This window comes from Paralichthys olivaceus, chromosome 21 (assembly GCF_024713975.1).
Source record: "Paralichthys olivaceus isolate ysfri-2021 chromosome 21, ASM2471397v2, whole genome shotgun sequence".
Classification (NCBI taxonomy): Eukaryota; Metazoa; Chordata; class Actinopteri; order Pleuronectiformes; family Paralichthyidae; genus Paralichthys; species Paralichthys olivaceus.
The window spans coordinates 12,501-33,896 of NC_091113.1; the positions used below are offsets into that span (position 1 = coordinate 12,501).

At 38.3% G+C, this 21,396-nt stretch overlaps 2 protein-coding genes across 7 annotated transcripts in view; both read right to left on the bottom strand.

Annotated features, from left to right (window-relative positions):
• Positions 1-9,672, bottom strand: part of LOC109642978 (rac GTPase-activating protein 1) — a 9,835-nt gene extending 163 nt beyond the window's left edge. Inside the window, exons 1-17 of one of the 3 annotated variants that reach the window (XM_069517910.1) lie at positions 9,550-9,671; positions 8,778-8,866; positions 8,021-8,223; positions 7,131-7,271; positions 6,931-7,002; positions 6,648-6,701; positions 6,449-6,547; positions 6,053-6,188; positions 5,611-5,714; positions 5,365-5,523; positions 4,755-4,850; positions 3,765-3,963; positions 3,442-3,547; positions 2,539-2,671; positions 2,243-2,363; positions 961-1,063; positions 1-613 (exon numbers count right to left, since the gene is read on the bottom strand). The exon at positions 1-613 is cut by the window's left edge and continues 163 nt beyond it. In XM_069517910.1, the coding sequence (XP_069374011.1) occupies positions 568-613; positions 961-1,063; positions 2,243-2,363; positions 2,539-2,671; positions 3,442-3,547; positions 3,765-3,963; positions 4,755-4,850; positions 5,365-5,523; positions 5,611-5,714; positions 6,053-6,188; positions 6,449-6,547; positions 6,648-6,701; positions 6,931-7,002; positions 7,131-7,271; positions 8,021-8,223; positions 8,778-8,866; positions 9,550-9,599 (1,911 nt within the window). In that variant the 5' untranslated portion in view covers positions 9,600-9,671 and the 3' untranslated portion in view covers positions 1-567. Of the gene's footprint in view, positions 614-960; positions 1,064-2,242; positions 2,364-2,538; positions 2,672-3,441; positions 3,548-3,764; positions 3,964-4,754; positions 4,851-5,364; positions 5,524-5,610; positions 5,715-6,052; positions 6,189-6,448; positions 6,548-6,647; positions 6,702-6,930; positions 7,003-7,130; positions 7,272-8,020; positions 8,224-8,777; positions 8,867-9,488 lie in introns of all 3 variants that reach the window. The other 2 variants (XM_069517911.1, XR_011239757.1) reach the window with 2 other exon arrangements.
• Positions 9,673-10,194: 522 nt separating this feature from the next.
• Positions 10,195-21,032, bottom strand: dpysl4 (dihydropyrimidinase like 4). Of its 4 annotated transcripts, XM_069517520.1 has the most exons (16): positions 20,912-20,931; positions 20,725-20,842; positions 17,428-17,516; positions 17,156-17,340; positions 16,858-17,022; positions 16,432-16,493; positions 16,206-16,286; positions 16,028-16,096; positions 15,784-15,904; positions 14,803-14,959; positions 13,775-13,916; positions 13,501-13,585; positions 13,288-13,373; positions 13,022-13,201; positions 12,649-12,814; positions 10,195-12,481 (listed from the first exon to the last, which is right to left on the bottom strand). In XM_069517520.1, the coding sequence occupies exons 1-16, from the start codon at positions 20,914-20,916 to the stop codon at positions 12,390-12,392; spliced, it is 1,803 nt and encodes a 600-aa protein (XP_069373621.1). In that variant the 5' UTR covers positions 20,917-20,931; the 3' UTR covers positions 10,195-12,389. The 4 variants fall into 4 exon arrangements, 3 of the variants coding, with proteins under 3 accessions (XP_069373621.1, XP_069373620.1, XP_019963513.2); XM_069517519.1 differs by having other exon boundaries at positions 20,725-21,030; XM_020107954.2 differs by lacking the exons at positions 20,725-20,842; positions 20,912-20,931 and adding an exon at positions 18,118-18,277.
• Between the last annotated feature and the right edge of the window lie 364 nt (positions 21,033-21,396).

Here is a 21,396-nt window from a genome sequence, read left to right on the forward strand (position 1 = left end):
ATACACACATTACAGTTCATGTTCATGTTGTAATTTAGATTGCATGTAGCTGTAGTAAACAAACTAATAATATTTTCTGACACAGGTCAACAGTCAAATCAGACTAATTCATGCTTAAGATTCAACAACAGGTAACAACATTATTCACTCAAGGTTATTCTCAAATGTTCATTCTGGCTTTTTTACTGACTAAGTCCTTAACTGTAGAAAGCAACACAAAAGCTTTTCTACACAAACATCAAACAGGGTTAAAACAGAGTGAGACACTTTAAGATCAGTTCTTTAAAAGTGTATTCCTCAGTAAACAATGACAGATGAGTCTCAGACTTGCATAAAAAATTCAAGAGATTTTTCTTTTCCTCAACAGTAACCATTTCTTTGGTTCTGACGCATTTGCTATTTGTACAAACAACAGATGTTAATTATGGACATTATCCATGGACTACTAAATTCTGTTTATACTGTGTACACAACACTATTATTAAATCTGTGATTGGGTTTCAGTACATATAGTTTGAAATAAAGCAGTTAAAGGCTGAAGTGGGTCAGATTTTACAGGCGATTGGATCAACTGGGTGAAGTGAAGAACTTCCTTCCTGTTTCCACCCGACCACTGATGACAGTAAAAAAAACAAAAGACAAAATATAAACTTCAGTCACGGCTGCAGTGACATGACAATCATGTGGATAATTATTTTATTTGTATTCAAATTCACATCACTATAAAAAACATTTTATATAGTTATGTCATATAGTTCTTTTCTCTAGTTAAATTATCATCAGGTGATTATACATTAACATACTGTGATCATAGATTATCAGCAGGACCAGTTTTTCAGAGTGAATCAGTACATGTGTAAACGTTAATCAGTGAAGTTAAAGTTTGATAAACTGGTCACTCAACATCTAGGGTTAGCTCCCTGTTCTCTAATTGGTGGATCTGGTATGTCGTGCTCTTACGTGGTGGTTAATGAGTTTCTGATCCTTCCTCTCACAGATCCTCTGCTTTGAATTTTATAGTAACTGTTTAACTCTGGAGACGTCAACGGCTGAAACAACGGACCTGAAATAATAACATTATGAATAAAAACATGACAGATGTGTGTTCAATGTTTGCTCGACTATTAGTAAAAGCACAAATCGACTGCAAGACATCAGAGAACCAACATGTGTGGAAATTAAAGAATAAACTGTCAAACATTTTCTTAAATTAAGCCGCAGAAAATGATCATATGGTCGACAGTATTCTCCGGACATATTAAAAAAACAGAAAGGGATGTCACATGACTTCAAAGTGGGTGTGTTTGGACAGTCAAAATCATTTCCCTTCCTAACCACTATTGCTTGACTTTATACTTTACTTACTTATCTTTTTTACTTTACATTTGGATTTATTTCTGACTTCTTGTTCACAGAGAAACAAGAAGTCATGTCACATGATACCTTACTGTGTATTAATGCTGCGTTCCACACAACTCTGATGTCAGAATTTTCCGACCTTCTTGAAAAAGTGCAATGGAGCACCACTCATAGTCAGGATTTCCGACTTGTGAACTTGAGTCGTCAAATCGCTGCAGCTCTTCACTTCCTTTTTGCTCTCTGAGTCCTGATACTAAAGTACACATGTGCGCAGGAGAGTTTTCACGATGGGCGGGGAAGTGAGCTGTCTGCTGTGAGAGGGGTAGAGAAGAGAAATGAAACTCAAAGAGAATTTCATGTTGCTTTAAACATTCACGTCAAAATTTGTACTCAATGGTCACAATACAGTCATTTAATACATCTCACGTGGAACAAGCAGTGAAATATATCAAGGATATTCCATTCATCGCCCACCCCTAATTAGAATGTGTTTCCAAGTACAGTAAGAAGTATGATGGCATCGTTTCCTTCTTTGTTTCTGTATGAACGGAAGCTGCAGTGGTCACAGTGGAATTGTCTAATTATGAGTCAAATAAACATCAGCTTCTCACAGTCAGACATTTTTGTTTAAGTTTGACTTCATCCCATTACCGAGCATTGGAAGTCAGAAATCAGAAATTTCAAGTCAGAATATTCAACATCTGAGTTGTCTGGAAAGCAGAATAACTGAGAAACAGGAAGTGATGTCAGAAACTGTATTTGTCTTTCATTGAAACAGAATAAACTGTGATATGAATATGAAGTGAAGACAAACAAGCTGAACTGTGTTATCCGATGTTTTTATTTCCTCTCCGTCAGTGACGTGTAACATGTTTCAACTCACGGTGTCCATGTTCCTGACTGTGAGTCTTATTGGTGGAGGATGAAGACGACATTTGAGCTGAGTGAACAGCCAGGACACGCCTCCAGTAATCTTCAGGAAGAGACAAGAGTCGACAAATAACCTGTGAGGAATGATGTGCACGATGAATTCACACAGTCATCTACATACACATGTTTATTCAGTCTTTTTCGGGTCAGACAAAGAAATTAGACTGAACGTGTTTGACGTCTACACGTGATTTGCTTTTCGTTCAGGTCAATGAATTTGAGGTGAAGAGTGGTTACGAAGACTCTTACCTTCGGTTGAGTGTTTGTGTCTCTCATGATGGTCGTTGGCGACGGTTCAGACATCCCATGACCAACTATAGTTGGTCCAAACACTCTTGCCAAATTATTCTGATCCATCTGACACTGAGGGCTCTTTGTCACCCTGATAAACAAAGAACAAAAGTGAAATAAAAAAGATTCTAGTAATTTCACTGATACTTCATCACTGTAAATCATTTCCTGACGAATAAAAAGTTCTGTAAAAATCTGGTTCAGTTCAAACTGGTTCTCTGCTCTTTTATTCTCTAATATGAATAATTTGTGTAATAATTATATAATTATCATCTAGTGTTAATGCATAAAGACTTATTACTTTATATTATGATATTCAGACTTGACTTGTGGCATCAAATATTCGTGTTTCCAATGATTTGAAGTGACGCGGTTGTTGCAGGTCAGGCTCAGCTAACACACGTCAAACACATATCTCAAGTAGGTCTCATTTCCCAGAATGCATTGTGAAGTAAAAGCTGTCCAACAGGCTGGTTTCAACGAAACAAAGAAACAAACTGAGAGAAAGATTTTTTTCACTATTTATTAAAAACTGCAGCAGTTTTAAGGTGGAATCTTTTCATGTGTTTTAATCAATAAATGAGTTCACGTTGTGAATCAATCAATAAACCTTTGGATTCCGAATGAAGACTTTGATATGTTTTTACTCTTTTTCCTGCTTCATATATGCTTCAATGAGACAAATATTCAAGAGTATAAAATCTATGAATTTTAAAAAGGAAAAATTATTATTTCAACAATTTGAGATTTTTTCCTCAAACTGCAGCAGCTCGACACCTGTGGTACCTTGTGGGAAATGAAACTGAAAACACGTATCACGTAACAAGAAGAAACTGAAAACTGTTAACTGAAAGATCTTACTTGTGTAAGTGAAGCATGAGAAAAGCCAGAGTGTCTCTGTTGGGTTTGGGTAGTTCTGCTATGGTCTGATAAAAGATGGCTGAGCTGTTGTCTTCATCAGACAGCTCTAAAAACACAGTGATGAAGAAGAGCTGATCTCACATCAGCTGGAAATAAATAATTACTTCTTTTGTGTAGCACTTTTTAATACAAGTAACAAAGTGCTTTAAAACAAACTATGAAACTCTAACAATCATAATGAAAGAGGAACATAAACCTTGTTTTTATTGTTGTGTATTGATTTCATCATTGTCAGAACATTTAGAAATATTCAGTGTTCATACCTGAAGCCTCCATGAAGGTGCGGTGTAGTTTGAACGTCACCAGAGGTTCATTCAGTTTCCTCAGAAAGTCTTTGAGAACTCCACAAACAACATGGACATCATGAATGTTACCGAGCATGAGTGATGTTTTACCCTGCATGAAGCGATCGCTGAGATCCTTCACAACACGACCGCCGCCAGGGACCCGGTACAGACCCCGCTGCCGACAGACAGGTAGAGACATTTACCTATTTATACTGTACAAAAACATGAGTTACATTCATACATTTCATGATCAGTGAAAAACTGGAGAAAGCAGCTGTTGGTCTGTGACAGAGCAGAGAGTGTCTCTGTGTCCCCACATCAGCCTGAAACTCTCCAGGTCATGAGTCGCTCTGTGAAAACTAAAATCAATTAAAAGTCTGTATTTCACAATTTTTACAAACCAGTGAACCACATCAATGTTCAGTTCTTCTACTTTTCTTTTATGGCTTACATACTCCATACTCCACTTTACCTGAGCTGAGAACAAAGTTTAAAGGTTGGCACTTGTGTTTTCTCTGGCGAGTGTAATTAAAATCACAGATAAAAACCTGCTTGGTGAAGAACTCGCCACACAGTAACACACAGATAGAATAGAGGGGCCGGTCCCCGCAGATTCGGTTGTACCCGGCGGCTCTTCACCAGGAGCCTGAGCCGAAATACTTTACCGGCAGCAGCAGCCCACTGCTCCTCCTGATTCCTCTGTGGACAAGATCGGATTAAATGTCCTTCTACACCATAAGCAAAACATTTCATGGTTTCCATCGTAGCGAAAACCACATTGTTGAATACGTCCACTTTTAAATTAAAGGTTTCTAAGAATCATGTAAGCCTGCCTCACAGATTCTACGTACCGTGGAGACCAACAGCAATACCAACCCACAGAGGCGCAAAAATTAATGATAAATAAAAGTTCCATGTAGGGGCTTTAATCTGATTTAATCTACAATCTGAATAACATTAACTCACCTCCTGCAGGCCCCGCCTTTCAATCTCTGTCACACACTCTGTGATTAGCCGAGGGATTCTGGGATGAGTCACTGGAGCGAACCTTTCCAATGAATCCTGGAAACAATATCAAATCTGTCTTTTGTTGTTTTCTTTAGTATTTGATTCAGTTGGAGGTATAATCTGGAGTGTTGATCTGAAAGGTTTAATCTAGATATCTATTCTCCAGGTTCTAATCTAGAAATTGAATCTAAGGGATTCATCTGGGGGTTTACACTGACACACCTGGATGTTTTATCTAGAGGTTTAATCTGGAGCATTAAACTGGAGGTTTAATCTTAAAGTTTAATATTTCAAATTATTCTGGAGGTTTCATCTGGAACACATCATTGTAGAGTGTAAACATTGAGGTTAATTCTAGATTTGTATCTGGAGATTTATTCTGCAAGTTTAAATCTGGAGATTTACTCTGCAAGTTTAAATCTGGAGGTATAATCTCAAACTTTAATCAGCTAATCTGTGAAACTGTCACAGTAAAACTTCTATCCCTCTTTCCGGTTCATCTTGTCTGAAAGAGGCTGAAATCTGATTGGGTTAATCCAAACGTGGTAGAAATATAAAACGGACAAACCATCGGAGCTGAAGCTCCTGCAGCGGTGGCCGAGCAGCCATTAATGAATTTCTGTTTGCACTCTGGATGAGCGACCAGGCGACAGTTTCTGCACTTCACTGCCATCTTCCCAAAGCGAATCCTCTTACCACATGGTGAACAGGTCTCCGGTCGGATCACCTGCAGGCGGGAAGGTGAATTACAGCAACAGGTCAGGGTTGGTGACTCAGCGATGTTGATGTTCATAGTGCATCTTGGTGATTTTACCGTTTTAGAAAGAAAAATGTGTTTCTGGGTGTTCTCAGCTCTGTAGACGTGATCTTCAGTTTCAGGCTCTCTCTCTTCAGAGGGAAACCACACAGACGTTTGATCTGACAAATAATCAACACATCACAGTTTTTATTCATGGTTATAAATTATGGTTATAGTTTTTATTTGTCACTTCCAACTGGCCTCAGTAACAACAGGAACCTTCATCAAATGTCAGAAAAATAGAAATCCTAATAATGAGGTTTTATTTTGTAACTACTTCTTTGTGAATAGAAAAGTCTACAAACATGTTAGATTTATGTTCTTATGTTGTTCGACACACTCTGATGAAAACATGACACATTGTCAAACTAAAAACACTGGATGAGAAGTTCATTTGACTGATGTGAACATTAATAACAACACATATAAAACAATGATAAAAACATTCTGAACTCACCTCCTCCTACTGAATATTCCTGACTGTCGCTCTGTGTTGGACGTTCAGGAGTTTCCTGAGTGATTCCTACGACCACGTGAATCTGACCTTGAGTATCCGGAGTCGTCACTGACGCCTTCACGACAGTCTCGACCTCCTGAGTCACGAAAAAAAAATTCAGCTTCACAGTTTTAATGTCAACTTTTAAAATACAAACAACTGAACGGAAAATCTTCTCCACATGATCTGATTCAACATGAAGTTCTTAGTATTTTTATCTCAAGAGTTGTGACCTTCTGTTTTCTATGAATCATACTCTGTAATAAATATCTAAAAATACAACTGTTAGTTCTTTAATTTATTGATCACTGATTGATTATCACAACAACCATCAAGTAATTGTATTGTTCCATTCACCTTCTCTAAAGTTTTTCTCTCCAGCAGCTCTGAAGACATATTATTGCCTCTTCCTCGCTTAACAACAGGAACGCCGACACCTGGACCCATTGAGGAGCGCTGCAGAGAACCAAGAGAGCCTCAAGTGTCTGGCATCAGGGGGCGCCAGGGGACCCTGACCCAAACATGGTGAAAACATTCTCTTTTTTTTCTGACTCACTCTCTTTTCTCTGACTCGAGATCGCAGAGGTTTAATCACAGTCGAGTCCAAATCCTGGAAATGTTAAAACAAACTTTATTAACACATTCAATCAGGGTACAGATTTTTGACTGTTTATAATTGACATAAACAGAATTCATGAACAATTTATTCTTACATTAACTCATCTTAAAGGTTTTTGTGTTTTATAAGAAACACTTTGAGGTGACTTTTCTACAGTAAATAAAATATTCAGAATATAATTTTCTGTCCAAACTGTGATTTTAATAAAACATGTTTGTACCACGTCGTCATCAGTCCGATCGTAGCTGATGTCAGAGTGAGATAAGAACGACGATTCATCAATCACCGACAACCTGAAGGGACAAATCGACACGTTACATCAATCAATCACTCAGCTGAACTCATCAATCAAAACTACTGAGGAAATGTTTCTCTCGTCTTTGTTTTGATCGTTGATATTTTAATGTTTTAGTGAACTTTCCGTTTGCTGCTCCGCTGCTGAGTCACATTTCCTCCTCTGTGTTCAAACGTCGCTAACAGAGATTTCTGCTCGTCATTCAGACACGAACTTGATTTACTGTCGTGGACCAGGATATCGCACATGAGCTGCATCTGCCGCTGCTGCGAACCAGAGATTACAACAAATCACATTAAACAAATTAGCTTAAATCAGATCATATTAGATCAGAATAAATCAGATTACACTAAACTAGATTACATTACATTAAATTCAGTGAGCTCAGATTAAATCAAATTATACTAGATTAGATCTAATAGCAAAGGTTATGATTATTAGCTTTGGAAAGCATGCTCCCACCCATGATTCTACAATCATCAAAGGCCAGCCTGTGGAGTGTGTTGAAAATGATCAATATAGAGTCATTGCCTCTAAAACTTTAAGAACTGGGAAACACTTTGCAAACAAGCTCATCAGCTTTTGTCTTGCCATAGCACCTCAGGCTCCTGTAGGAGGTGCTGGCGCATATGAAGCTGGTAAAGCACTTTGTCGTGGATGTGTGAGGTTCCATTGCTGTCTGCTGTGTGTTTGTTTTCATGTTTTATGAATTGAGAAGGTGTGATGTCATCTTATTAACAAATGTGTTGTCTTTTGTTTCCTGTTTTTATCTTTGGATTGCTGTCTGCAAAACAAATTTACCTTCAGGTTCTAATAAAGAAACCTTAAAATAAGATTTAATCAGATCAGGTTAAGTCAAATCAGACTTGGTCAGATCAGATTGGATTTTAGGTTCGGGCAACATCACGACAACATTTTAAGTAGGACTTTTGTCCCAACAAAATGTTAGATAAGTTTGTCCTCCTCCTCTGACATAACTTTAAACATAAATCTTTTATTTTGAAGGTGAGCTCACCAGGTAAACGTAGTCAGCCTCCATCTTGTAACGTTTCTTCATCTCTACATCCAGTTGATTACGAGCATGTTTCAGTTTTACCTCCAGAGCAGCTTTGGCCACATCAGACTTCACCAGCAGCTCTTTGTATTTCTTCAGCTCCACCTCGGCCAACATCCATCGCTTCTTCACCACCTCAAAGTTCCTCACGACTTCAACCATCTCTGAAAAAAAAACCTCCATCACTCCATCATCCCTCCATCTATCCCTCCATCCATCCCTCCATCCATCACTCCGTCCATTAATCCACCTCTTCTCACCACTTCAACCAGTTGAGACAAGAGACAGCAACTTCTATTACTGTCACTATCATTATTATTATTATTATTATTATTATTATCATCATTAATATTAAAAATCAAACAGTGAACAGATGAAAGAAAAAAGGTCAAAGAAAATGAGAAAACAAATGTTGAGGTGAGGGGTATTCAGCTGCAACATGACACTTCACCACTAGATGTCACTAAATTCTACACTGAGCTGAACCTTCAAGATCTGTTTTTATTTATTCACTTTATGAATCAATTCATCTCTTGTTTGTTTAAAATACATTTTCAAACATGATTTAAATTATATTGGTTTTATTTAATATCTATTTTTAAATATAATGTTTTTCTGTACCACAGAAATAAACTCAGTTGAACTGGTTTAGCTGGTTTAAACCGGATTCAATTAGTTAAAAGTGTGTGAACAGTTTTAACGTTGTCATGAACCAGACCCATGTTTTCCTCCATGTTGATCCTCTGGAGACAAAGAGCAAGAAGCTCCTCCACGATGACCCGAGACTCCCCCATCACGACCTGAGGTCTAATCAATACACAGTGATAATCAATACACAGTGATAATATAAATATGGGATGATAAGACAGGAAAGATGTATTAAAAAAATTAAAAACTAATATTCAACATTTTGGGGCTCCCCACCATGACCTCTGACCCTCTTATAAATTAATAAACAGACAAAAAAACATTAAAACAATCAATCAACCAACAAAAACTAAGGAACAAACAGATAAACAACAGACAAAAAACATTAAAACAATCAATCAACCAACAAAAAATAAGGAACAAACAGATAAACAACAGACAAAAAAACATTAAAACAATCAATCAACCAACAAAAACTAAGGAACAAACAGATAAACAACAGACAAAAAACATTAAAACAATCAATCAACCAACAAAAACTAAGGAACAAACAGATAAACAACAGACAAAAAACATTAAAACAATCAATCAACCAACAAAAACTAAGGAACAAACAGATAAACAACAGACAAAAAAACATTAAAACAATCAATCAACCAACAAAAACTAAGGAACAAACAGATAAACAACAGAAAAAAAACATTAAAACAATCAATCAACCAACAAATAACAAGCAAAGAAAAAAAGAAAAGAAAAAAACTTGAACAAAGAAGAAACTCACATGTCTCAGGTTCTGTTTCAGTCAATCACAGAAAAATGAATGAATGAAAGTTTAAACTCACTGTAACACAGCAGCTGTGATTCTCCTCAAATCAGTTGTGTCTGTGACCATGTGATTATTCCTTCTTCCTCTTCTTCTTTATAGCATTTCTCAGCCATTGTTTGGAGCATTACTGCCACCTTCTGTTCTGGAGTGTGCATGAGAAAGTAAAAGTCTAAATAAATGTTAAAAATGTCAGATTTTTCTGTTTAAAACATAATAAAAAAAAAATAATTAACGTCTTCTCTCATCTTCATAAACATATAATTATTTTAGAGTAAAAAAGTGGAGGATATATTCGTATATATTTTAATATAATATAGTATATATTAAAGTATATAGCCGGTAATCAAATCCTTGTCATGGTGAGTAAATGACCTAAACCACGGCTGCTGCTATCTTCAAGCTAAAGTTTTGTGCAGATGATAGACTAATTCAGTTCCTTGTTCTCAATCTGCTCATGATTTACTATGAATTTAACTCAAGAAATAACTCATGTTCCTATGAAATAATATAAATTCTAAAAATAAAACTTAAAAGTGCAAACATGTTGCTGATTGTAATAAAACTGAGGAGCTACAGAACAAACAATGAACAGGGATTATTATCATTACAATGGAATCAACACAGATGCTTAGGGTTAGGGATAAAAACAGACGCATCACTCTGAGGTTTTTACTCTCCAGTTTATTCATGCAACACTCATCACAAATGGAAGTCGTTTCACAATCACTACACAACAGATATAAAGCAATCACCATGGTAACCCCTCTTTACGTCCACAACGACAGATATGCCAATAATCATTGTTTAAAGGGAGAAGGCGTTCTTTTGGCTTCAGTGTATCTGTGAGGACAGAAAAACATCAGCCTACAAGAAAACCCGCCATGTTGGAGCCACATCCAGCTGTTCTCCTGTTTTAATGCTAATCCAGCTGTTCTTTTTTTATCTCTAATCCAGCTGTTCCCCTGTTTCAATTGTAATCCATCTGTTCTCCTTTTTTAATTCTAATCCAGCTGTTTCACTGTTTTATCTCTTATCTAGCTGTTCTGTTCAAACATCTGTCTGAACATCTCCTAGGAAGAACAGCATTTACAGAAATGTTGGCCAAAACAAGATATTGTTACCATAGCTACAACATGGCAACACTATGACTATGACTATGACAACGACCACTGATGCTAACACTGCAGGATGCAAACACTGTAGAAAATTACAAAATGATCATGTTATAAAATGAAGTGTTCAACAAAACAAACACACTGTAAAAAAATCCCTTCAGAGGTCAGAGGTCAGAGGTCAACGTCGAACACTAGCCATGGTCTGTGGTCAATAATTACTTTAGTTGCTTCAACCATAGTTAAAAAGTTTGGCTTGTGGGGGGGGGGTGAAGATATTCATTTGTTTTGGATTCTTCTGGGGGTGGAGTCATTTTATGATGTCATGTTTTAATCATAAAGGGGCATGGCTTCGAAGGGATTTCTCTTAACGGTAGCAAGTATCACTGGAGTTATTAGCACCATTTCCAGTCACATGATGTCTAATGTTATTAAAACTGATTAGTTCAAAAAAAAAAAATAGGTACTGGGTTCACCCTGTTGGGACAAAGAACCTGGAGTCAGTCCAACCAATAGAAACACTGACAGGACTGAGGACGTCACCACAGATTATTTTAAATGTCTCACAGTGAAATAACTGAACTAATCAAACATAAATGAGACTGAAACATCTGGACAAACAACCACTGCAGGTAACAGAGTAATCGCAGTTAAATAACGTTTAAAATCCACAATGTGAAACTGTTCTGATCATTTTTCTGATGATGAAGTTAAATGAATGAAAAAGAAACAACAGGAATGTTCAGGCTTTTTACTTCTACTAATATCATTTTTACTAATATTAATACTAATATTACAGTTACTTTCTAACCCTAACCCAAGATGAGAGGAAGTATTGTTAGAGTTCTCATTTAAAGAAATTTATCAAAAAACACAAAGTTCTGTTTGAAGGATTAGGGTGTAGTTCTATTTGTAGGACATAATACTAGCTGTAGGATGTAGAACGAGTTGTGTGATATAGTACTAGCTGTAAAGTGTAGTACTAGTTGTAGGATTTATTATTTTTTGTAGGGTGTAATACTGGTTGAAGGCTGTAGTACTTTTGTAAGGGTGTAGTACTAGTTGCAGGGTCTAGCAGTAGGGTGTAGCACTAATCATAGGTTGTCGTAGTAATTGTACTATAAACTGGTTCCACGTCAACATTGGTGTTTTACAGATAAACTGAAGGCCGTGGCCAGGCAGGCAGGTGTGTCTTAAAGAAATATCCAAGTACTTCGGAGAACCAAGGCGACAACATAACCAAGCATTCTAATTGCAAGTTATATTACTTATTGTTGTGTGTTTGGAGGTTGAAGTTTTTTTTTTCTGAAGTCATAGTATTCTGTTCTACTGATTGACTGTTATAAGATGAAGTGTTAGCTCTACAGTTTAGTCCAAGTTGTTGAGTTGTAATTGTTGTAACATTCAGTTCTACGACTGTTGAAGGATCGTAGCTGTAGGATTTAGCGATAGTTTTTTTTTAAATAGTTGTCTGGTTGTTGTTTGGGAAAAGTATTTCTTAAAGTACTTCAGTTGTAGGGATTTACTTCTGTTTGTGTACTTGTAGGTTTTGAAAGGATGCAGAGTTTAACGTTACCTTTGAGGTTATTATCGGATTTAGAACTAGTTCAAATATTTTTGTTTCAGAATTATAAGGAAGTTCCATCATAATTGAAGTGATACTAAGGCCCAGCTATATAGTTGTAAGATTTGTACGGCTGCAGTAGGTCTAGTTGTATCTTGAAGTAAAAGTGAAGTTGTTGTTTCAAGATAAAGATGTGATGTTGGATCGTCCACCAGGAGGCGCCACAATCTTCTGAGCAGAGCGACGAGGTATGTGGTCGTCAATCTGAGCTCCTGGAAGAGAAGAAGCGATGCTGTTCATAACTCATCAATTATCATCCTCTTCTCCTTCACCTCTAGCACTTAACTGTAAATTAAATTTCCCTGAATGCACTTCAGGGTCAGTCGCTTTTGTTTGATCAGACTACTGATCCACATGCTGCAGACTTGTTCCCTCCTACCAGCTAGCGTGAATCCTGACTGGTGGAGGTTTCGGGGGGCAGTCTGGGTTTTCGGACAGACGGGCCCTCTGCTGGTCGGAGTGGGCGGGACTGATTTAGTCATGCTGATGACATCATGAACCGGACCATCATAGTTTCCTCGGGGAACTCCACGAGTCTCTGCCATCTGAGACAAAGAGAGAAAAACTGAAAAAACTACCTGATGAATCAGTTGACTGATTGACCCATTCACTAGTTATCTGGTTAACCACCTGACCAGCTGCTAAGGTTGGTTAACTTGGTCAGTAGTTTCTTCTCATCCTTCATTTCTCGACCAACCAGCTGGTGCACGCAACCACTTGAGAATCACTGAGCTGTATACTTAGTTGTTTACCTTGCTGCGGGCTCTGATCCTCTTGTAGACAGCATCAGGGAAAGCCTTCCTGGGGATAAATCGTCCAGAACCTTCAATCACGTTAAGTTTTCCATCCTCAATAACAACTCGACCTCCACTGATCACCACAGATGCCACGCCTCGAAACTCCAAACCTTCCAGGATGTTCACTTCCACTGTCTGTACACACAGGCAACATGTGAGGGAGGATCACTTCATCATGACTGATCATTATTGTCATTAGTTGATCGTACTGATATTGGTACCAGGTTGTGAGTCTTTGCAGAAACAGTTCGTGTCTCCTTCGGGTTCCATACGACAATGTCAGCATCAGAACCTACAGCGATGCGTCCTGAACACACAGATGCATCAGTAAGAGTTAAGTCAAGGTCTCATCCTGAATAAAAAGGTTTAAAGTAAGTAACAGTGAAAACAAAGATTCATTACCATCTCTAAATTGTAACTGACAAATGAAATACCTTTTTTGGGATAAATATTGAAGAGTTTAGCTGCATTGGTGCTGGTAACTGCAACAAACTCATTTTCATCCATCTTCCCTGACGACTTTAGAGAGACAGAAGAACAAAATGCCAACACAATGTTCTCCTGGAGAAATCCTCTGAATACATTTCATAGATTCATGTCAAATGTTCCATGTTTGATGATTTGTTGGTTATGAGTGGAATTCAACCTGCATATAGGTCGGTATACGGGTCAGCTCAGGGTCAAAGGTCAAAGGTCAGATTATCTTACCACAGCTCTGTCCCAGACCACCGACATCCTCTCCTCAATCCCATTGGTTCCCTCTGGAATCAAAGTGAAGTTGTCTTTTCCGATGGCTTTCTGAGCCGTAGAGAAACTGGCATGAGCACTGGAGGTCACCTGGAGGTCACCACTAACAACACAAAAACTTGTGTCAGGTTCACCTGCTGCATCTGGACTGTTGAGGTGGAAGGTGTCCACACTACCTCAGTGTTACTGGCACACAAGTTGATGGTGTTGTTGATTGAGACACTTCACACTCCTCTTTAAAAACATTGTAAATAGAAAGATGTTTAAATCTAAAGAGAACCTTGATTACTGATAATCAGGAAGAAGCTCAGATTGGCCTTCATCACTGTTTTTACTGAACCACCTTTTACTCTCAGGATGAATTTATAAGCTTTATAGGTTAAGTGTTAAATATGAAATCAGATAATTTTATCTTAATTACCAGACTACATACAACAGGTTTAGTTGTCCTTAACACTTTTATCTGATCATGTAGTTACTCAGATGTCCTCCAGCTCCACTGTGAGGAACCTTGAGTTATGTTCGACCAGGACATTTGACCAACATATAAAACAAGTCTCTAGGACAGCTTTCTTCCACCTGCACAATATTATGAGCATGAGAAACATCTTGTCTCAGAAGGACGCTGAGAAACACGTCCATTTGTTCTCTAGACTAGATTACTGTAACTCTTTATTATCAGGGTGTCACAGGAAGACTGTAAAACGTCTCCAGTTGGTCCAAAGTGCTGCAGCAGAGTGCTGACAGGAACTAGAAGAAAAGATCATATTACTCCTGTCTGAGCTTCTCTACATTGGCTCCCTGTAAAATCCAGAATATGAAGATCCTGCTCCTCACATATAAAGCCCTTAACAATCAAGACCCCTCATATATCAAAGAGCTCATAACACTGTATTCTCCAAATAGATCACTTCGAGGCAGATCAGGTTGAGTGATGCTAACCATCATACCCTAATCGTAACCCTAAAAAAAGGTGGAGTTTTACTCACCACGCCAGCAGAGAAGTCAAGTACTGTGGAGTTGTGGGGTCAGGGTTGACGGGTGGGCTCATGACGAAGGCAGCAGCTGTGGCCCAGTCTTTGGACCAATAGTGAGAGCCATCAGTGGCCAAACTGGCTGTAATCGGTTCCCCATAAACCACTATACCTGAGGGCAGAAAGAGGAGAAGACTTTATGTTCAACCCATGGAATAGGTTTTTGTGTGTCTCTGCTGGAGTTTCACTCCTTGGTGAGGCACCCGACCAAGAGCTATTCAAAGACGACAAATAAGAACCCATCTCTGCCTCTGCAACAACCATCTGGTGGCCTTGGTCCAAGAAGTAATATGGTACCACAGGTCTTAATCTTTTTCTTTGGGCCCTCACTGACAGGAAGTGATGTCATTCAGACAGCGAGCAGACAAAGACCCAGACCTAGAAACGCTGAGCTCTGGCATTATAAAGTGGCCCTGGAATGAAGAACATAACATCTCTGGTGGGGAAGGAGAAACAACTCGACTTAGGTGAGCTCATCTTTTATTCACTACATCAGGTCTGGAATTAAACTCCAGCAAACAGATTGTGCTCTTTAATCTTCTAGAAGATTAAATCCTACAGACTACACTTTTGAATTTCAGCTCTGGCGGAGGTTTTCCTGCATCAGTGGAGGCTGAAGATACTGAGAAAAAAGTGCTTTGTGTTAAAGGCCTTGACTGGGTCTGCCCTGACTTTTGGCCAAAGGTCAGAGGTGACCAGAGAAACCAAGGGTTTGGCAGAGCTGGAAGAGTCAAGGTCAACTTTTCTCTTTCATGTTGAAAAGTTCTGCAGGTTAAGGTCAGGATTAACTCCCACCTTGACCAGGTGTGGGTCATATTCATCCTGAGATGCTGAAATCTATAGAGCTCACAGACCGATTTTTAAAAGATAACAGAAACTGTTCCAACCAAATCTGGATTAGAACGCAGGATGAAAAATAGACAAGGATGATGTCACCTTTCTTCCTGGATTTAGCGATGACATCAGCTGCAGATTTGCTCATGACCTTGGTAACGTAAAGTGGACAGTTGGCTTGTTTGGCAATGGTGATGGCTCGATAAACCGCCTCCGCCTCCACCTGAAACACAACACACACTCTCTCATGCCACCTGGTTGTATATAGGTATATACATACAGTATATATATATATATATATATATATATATATAGAGAGAGAGAGAGAGAGAGAGAGAGAGAGAACCTCCTCAGGTTGAGATAAAACGTGTCCTTCTGGTCCAGTGATGCCGAAAGTGAGAAGCTTCTTCTGTTCCTGAAACACGACAGATCAGAGCAGTTTAAACACAATATAACATATATTTAAAAATAAATGGAAATGAACTGACAGTGCGAGTTCATCTGATTGGTCAGAATGTTATTACCTCATCGATGATGTCACCATTTTCTGCATGGACCTGGGCAATGGCTCCAAGATCTCGGAGGACTCCGAACGCCTCGTAGAGCTGAAACCATGACAGAGGAAGATTCCGTCACATCAAGTAAACAACAACAAACAATTATATTATTATAATTATTAATACAATATTTTACCATAGACTATACTCTAATTAAAAATGTATTCAATAAAGATATCAAGTCTTAATCCACCTGAGAGTCGGAGCTGTGATATTTATCTTTATACGCCATGAAGAAGAGGAAGGAGTTCACACCTGCAACACAAATACACAACAGTAAACACACAACAGTAAATACATAACTGTACTAGTTCATTTAAGTTACCTCTGCCAAGGAGGTTATGTTTTCACCTCACGTTGTTTCTTCAACTAGTCAGTCAGTCAGTCAGTTAGAGTAAGAGTTGCCCTGAGAGGAAGGGTCAACGTCAAACTTTATAATATTTGTATAGAACATAAACTCAGTGTGTTAAGTTAGATAGTTAAGATAGTTTGTGTTGTTAATTAAATGAGTTCGATTTTTTCATCTTCCAGGTCATTTGATCTAATCCTCATGTTTTTCTAGTTGTGACTAAGAGTTGGTCAGTAAATGTCTGACTCATTAACCCATTAACTCTCTGACCTTTATCTTTGACGAGCGTCTCTAACTCCTCATAAAGTCCATCGTGCCAGCGAGTGATGTCCAGGTGAAGAGAGAAGTCACAACACGTCCTCTGCTCTGCCGTCTCCTTCCACTGATCAAACGCTGATAGTAAACTAGTGCCCGGCTCCACCAGCACATGGTCGACTGTGAACACAAACATCTGACTGTAGTAGAATCAATCAGTATTGATCAGTATTAATCAATACGTGCCTTGAGATAATGTTCATTATGGTTTGGAGCTATACAAACAAATTAAAATTGAATACTGATAACTGACTGATCGTGGTGGTTCCCCCGGATAATGCGGCTTTAGTTCCCTGGTAGAAGTCATCAGTCGGGTTCAGGCCTTTCTGTGGAGCGAGCAGATTGGTGTTGGCGTCAACGCCTCCGGGGATCACCAGCTGACCGTACGCATCCACCGTCCTCACGTCAGACGGGACAATCAGGTTCTCACCGATCTGTCTGATCAGGACACAGGAAGTGATGTCAGAGTCGGATCACAGCCACACATCCATCAATTTAATTATTATTGATATGAAAACAGTTTACTTGATGGTTCCCTCCTCCACATAGACGTCAGCGTAGAATGACTGGTCGTCATTGACAACCTTTCCTCCTTTGATGATCAAACGGTCGCCCTAAAAATCACAAAGGATTCTGGGTTAAAAGAGATCAGCGGTTCCCGAATATTACAAAGATAAAACAGCTGAGAGCAAACGAAATGTATCTGAACTCATATATATATATATATATATATGTATATATATATATATATATATATATATATTTGGTTTTTTTGTTGTTTTTCCTGGAGAATCCTGTGCTTTTTAGCTTTTTATCTGAATTTAATGTTTTTTTTTATCACAGACAAAGTTCAGTTTTTATGTTAATGTTAATTTTTTGTGTCAGAAACGTGTAAATTCAGTTTCAAGATTTCAGATCTGTTGATGACGTTTCAGCTGTGTTGACGGTCACGTGTATTGAAACAGGTCAAAAGGGGGCGTGGTTCACCGAGATTTTTTTTTATCCTCAGTCAAAAGATGAAATAGACAAAGCTGAAATGTCCCACGTCACTGAACACACCGAACCGAGCCGAACCGAACCGAACTGAACCGGGACCAGAGTAGCTGCTGCAGACTGGACCGGGCTGGATGATTGACAGCTGGAGCTGCAGCATCCTCCCTCACCTCCGGTGACTCCGGTGACTATGGTTACTATGGATACTCCGGTTGGACCTACCGAGGACCTCGCGCTGCTCTTCTTGTTCTGGAACATCCTGATCGATCCTGATCAATCCTGATCGATCTGTGATCAGCTGATTGATGCGCTCGCGCGGCCACAGCCTGCTATTGTTTCCGTCTTCTCTGACGTCACGCTGCAGACAGTATACACACCCACTTCCGGTGTAGAGCTTCAAAATAAAATCTGCATTATGTACGCTGCATTGAACGTATTGAGGTAATTGAAATGTGTTTCTACCATAGACTGGTTTTTATACATGAACTGAAGTACGGACATGTTCCGGACATGTGACATGTTAGGACACGTAGTCTGTGTGGGGACTGATGCCCTTGAAAAGCCTGAATGATTTAAAAGAAAAATGAATTGATTTAATTAAGTAATTATTGGAAATGGCTGAAATCTAATCTAAATAGGATAGAATAAATTATTTAATCTTCTAATGTTTGATTATAACCACACGATTTTATTTGTATGTAAATAATGAGAGAACTTTAAGATAAATGTAGGTTTTATGATTTTGGAGTAAAGGTTTGTGTGCACTTCTCCAGCAAAAGTACTTAGTTACTTTGATCCTGTACTTAGTTACTTTGATCCATTGCTGGGGTCAGAGTTGGTTCTGGTCTGGAAGACGATGACAGAAACTTTATTCAGTGAGAACACGAAGCTTTTCATCTGACCTGGATTTCACAGCGTGATCAATGAAGCATAGTAAACAAGTTCAGCTCAGAGACGTTATGACCTCATTCTGTCTGAGTCACTTCGCTCCTCACTTAGCCAATCAGAAGACAGAACCACAGCCTCCACATCCGTTTACAGAGAAAATGATTTGAGTCTGATTTCTGTTGAAAACAAGAAACCCTAACCCCAACTTTACCTAAACCTTGTCCAACCTTAACTAACATTAAATTTAACTAACCTTACCATAACCTAACCCTAACTAAAACTTGAGCTCAACTTTAACTTATCTTACCCTTAATGTAACCTTATTTCATATAAATGTGCTTAGCTCACCACCAGGAGTCATTATACATCAACCTCAAATATAAAATATATATCTAATATATATATATATATTGGGGCTGTCACATGATTGATCACATTTTTAATCAGATTAATCACAGGGTAGCTATGGATTAATTGTGATTAATCCCCATTTGTAAATATGCCTGAAAAATCTCCATTTTCTCTGTATATTGTTGTAAGAACAGAAAGATAACTGACAGAAGGTGGATTTATACATTTAACATTTGTTTTTTATTGATGACAAGTCCAAATGATGGTGTTATTAAGATTGAAATATAAAATCAAATCAAACTAAAACATATACCACACCATAATTCAATTTGGCTGTCTCTTTGCGATGCCTCTGAGCAAATATAGGATGATGTTATTTAGAAAAATTTTTTTAAATCAAACTAAAAGATAACCTTTATCCTAAACAATTGGAGCATGTTAGTCTTTGCTCTTTTTTAAATTTAATATAGGATGGTTGAATAAAACTTTTTTCTTTTCTTTTTTAAATCAAACAAAAAACCAAACCTTGTCATGGGCTCCTGAACGAGCAGCATTATTGTTCATTATTACTGAACATATTGTTCATCCTTAAAAAGAATGAGTTCAAAGTTCAGCTCATGCAGGTGAAAATGAACTAGTTCATGTTCATTTTTTAGTGGGATGATTCAGATGAAAGACGTACGAACATGTATTTAGTTATGAATCAATGGCGTCGGATCTTGAATCTGTGTCGCTCCGTCATGTTAACACTGAGTCCTGCTGCTCACGTCTCGTGTTGAACTGAGCACAAATGTTGACAAGTCATTTTTCATGATGTTTAAATGAGTCTCATAAACTCTGGAATCCAGAAAAACACTGAGTGACTTCATGTACTGATCAGGTCCTGATAACTATAGTGATGAGTGTTTATTAGTCAAAGTGAGGGCAGCTCAGAGAGGAGGAGGAAACAGAAACTCCAGCTCAACACAAACAAACTGCAGCTTCTGCTCTGATCATTGATCAGCTGTGACCAGAGAAACACAAATTCCACAAATTAATAATCCCACGTTAACCTGTTAATTTTGACAGCCCTAATATATATGTATATATTCTTGATTACAACTCAAAGCTCTTTAAAGTACAATTTTGCCATTAACACATTCACACTGTCGGCTGTGTGCAGCACTTTTCTATGAAAACGCTGTCAGGGGTAATTGGTGGTTCAGTATCTTGCCCGTGGACACAAAATGGGGTGGACTGGGATTAAACCACCAACCATCTGTTTAGAGGAAAACCTGCTCTACCTACTGAACCACTGCCACCCTATAAATAAATTCAAATTGTTGTAATACATATATATATATATATATATATATATATATATATATATATATATATATGTATATATATGTATAATATATAATAAATATGTTGCTATGAATATGATATTAAATAAATACATAAAAAAGAATCCAATGTATCAGCTTTGCAGCTTTAAACCTTCATCTTTTACCTTTAAATACATTTAATACCTGTTGTCAAGATTCTGAATTATAGAAATAATTATTCACAAAAAAAAAAAAATCATTATACAGAAGAGGTTATTTCAACCTGTCTCCTGCTGTAGTTTTCTCGGGCGTGTCCAGAGGGAAACACCATCGTCTGACCTCGTCCACCTTCTCCTCCATCATCTGTTCGGCTTTGGACTCGGCGTCGCTGCGTCTGCGGACTGAACGATTCAAAGTTGAGGGTTTTGTTCTCGAAAGCTCCTTCAACGCTGCAAAACATCCCTCCATACTTCATCCGAGGACGAGGAGAGTCTGAACCGAGCCGAGAGAGAAGAGAACAGCAGTCGTCCTCTGGAGAAAACCTGCGCTCAGACATGATGAACAGGTCTGATGTGAGACAATGAGAGGAAGACAATGAGAAGTGAAGAAGATGAGTAGGAGACAAAAAGGAGGTCATGGAAGAGGCAGGAAACTAAGAGGAACCAATCAGAGGCAAGAAAACACTGAATGACTGACTTCAGTCTAAGAGGGTCAAAAGTCATATATTATCTCTCAGGTGTTACTGCTCGACTGACTGACACCAGACTCACAGCTCCACCTACAGGTCAGATGATAGAAGACCAAACAGTTTCCTTACCCTACCCCCGACCCAGCGTTTCCTGTAAACGTTCAATCCGTCAGTCAGACGACGCTGTGGTCCCTCATCATATACTGGATTTTGGACAAAGTCTTTGACTGTCATCAAATGCAGAGTATGAAAATACACTTTTTAAAA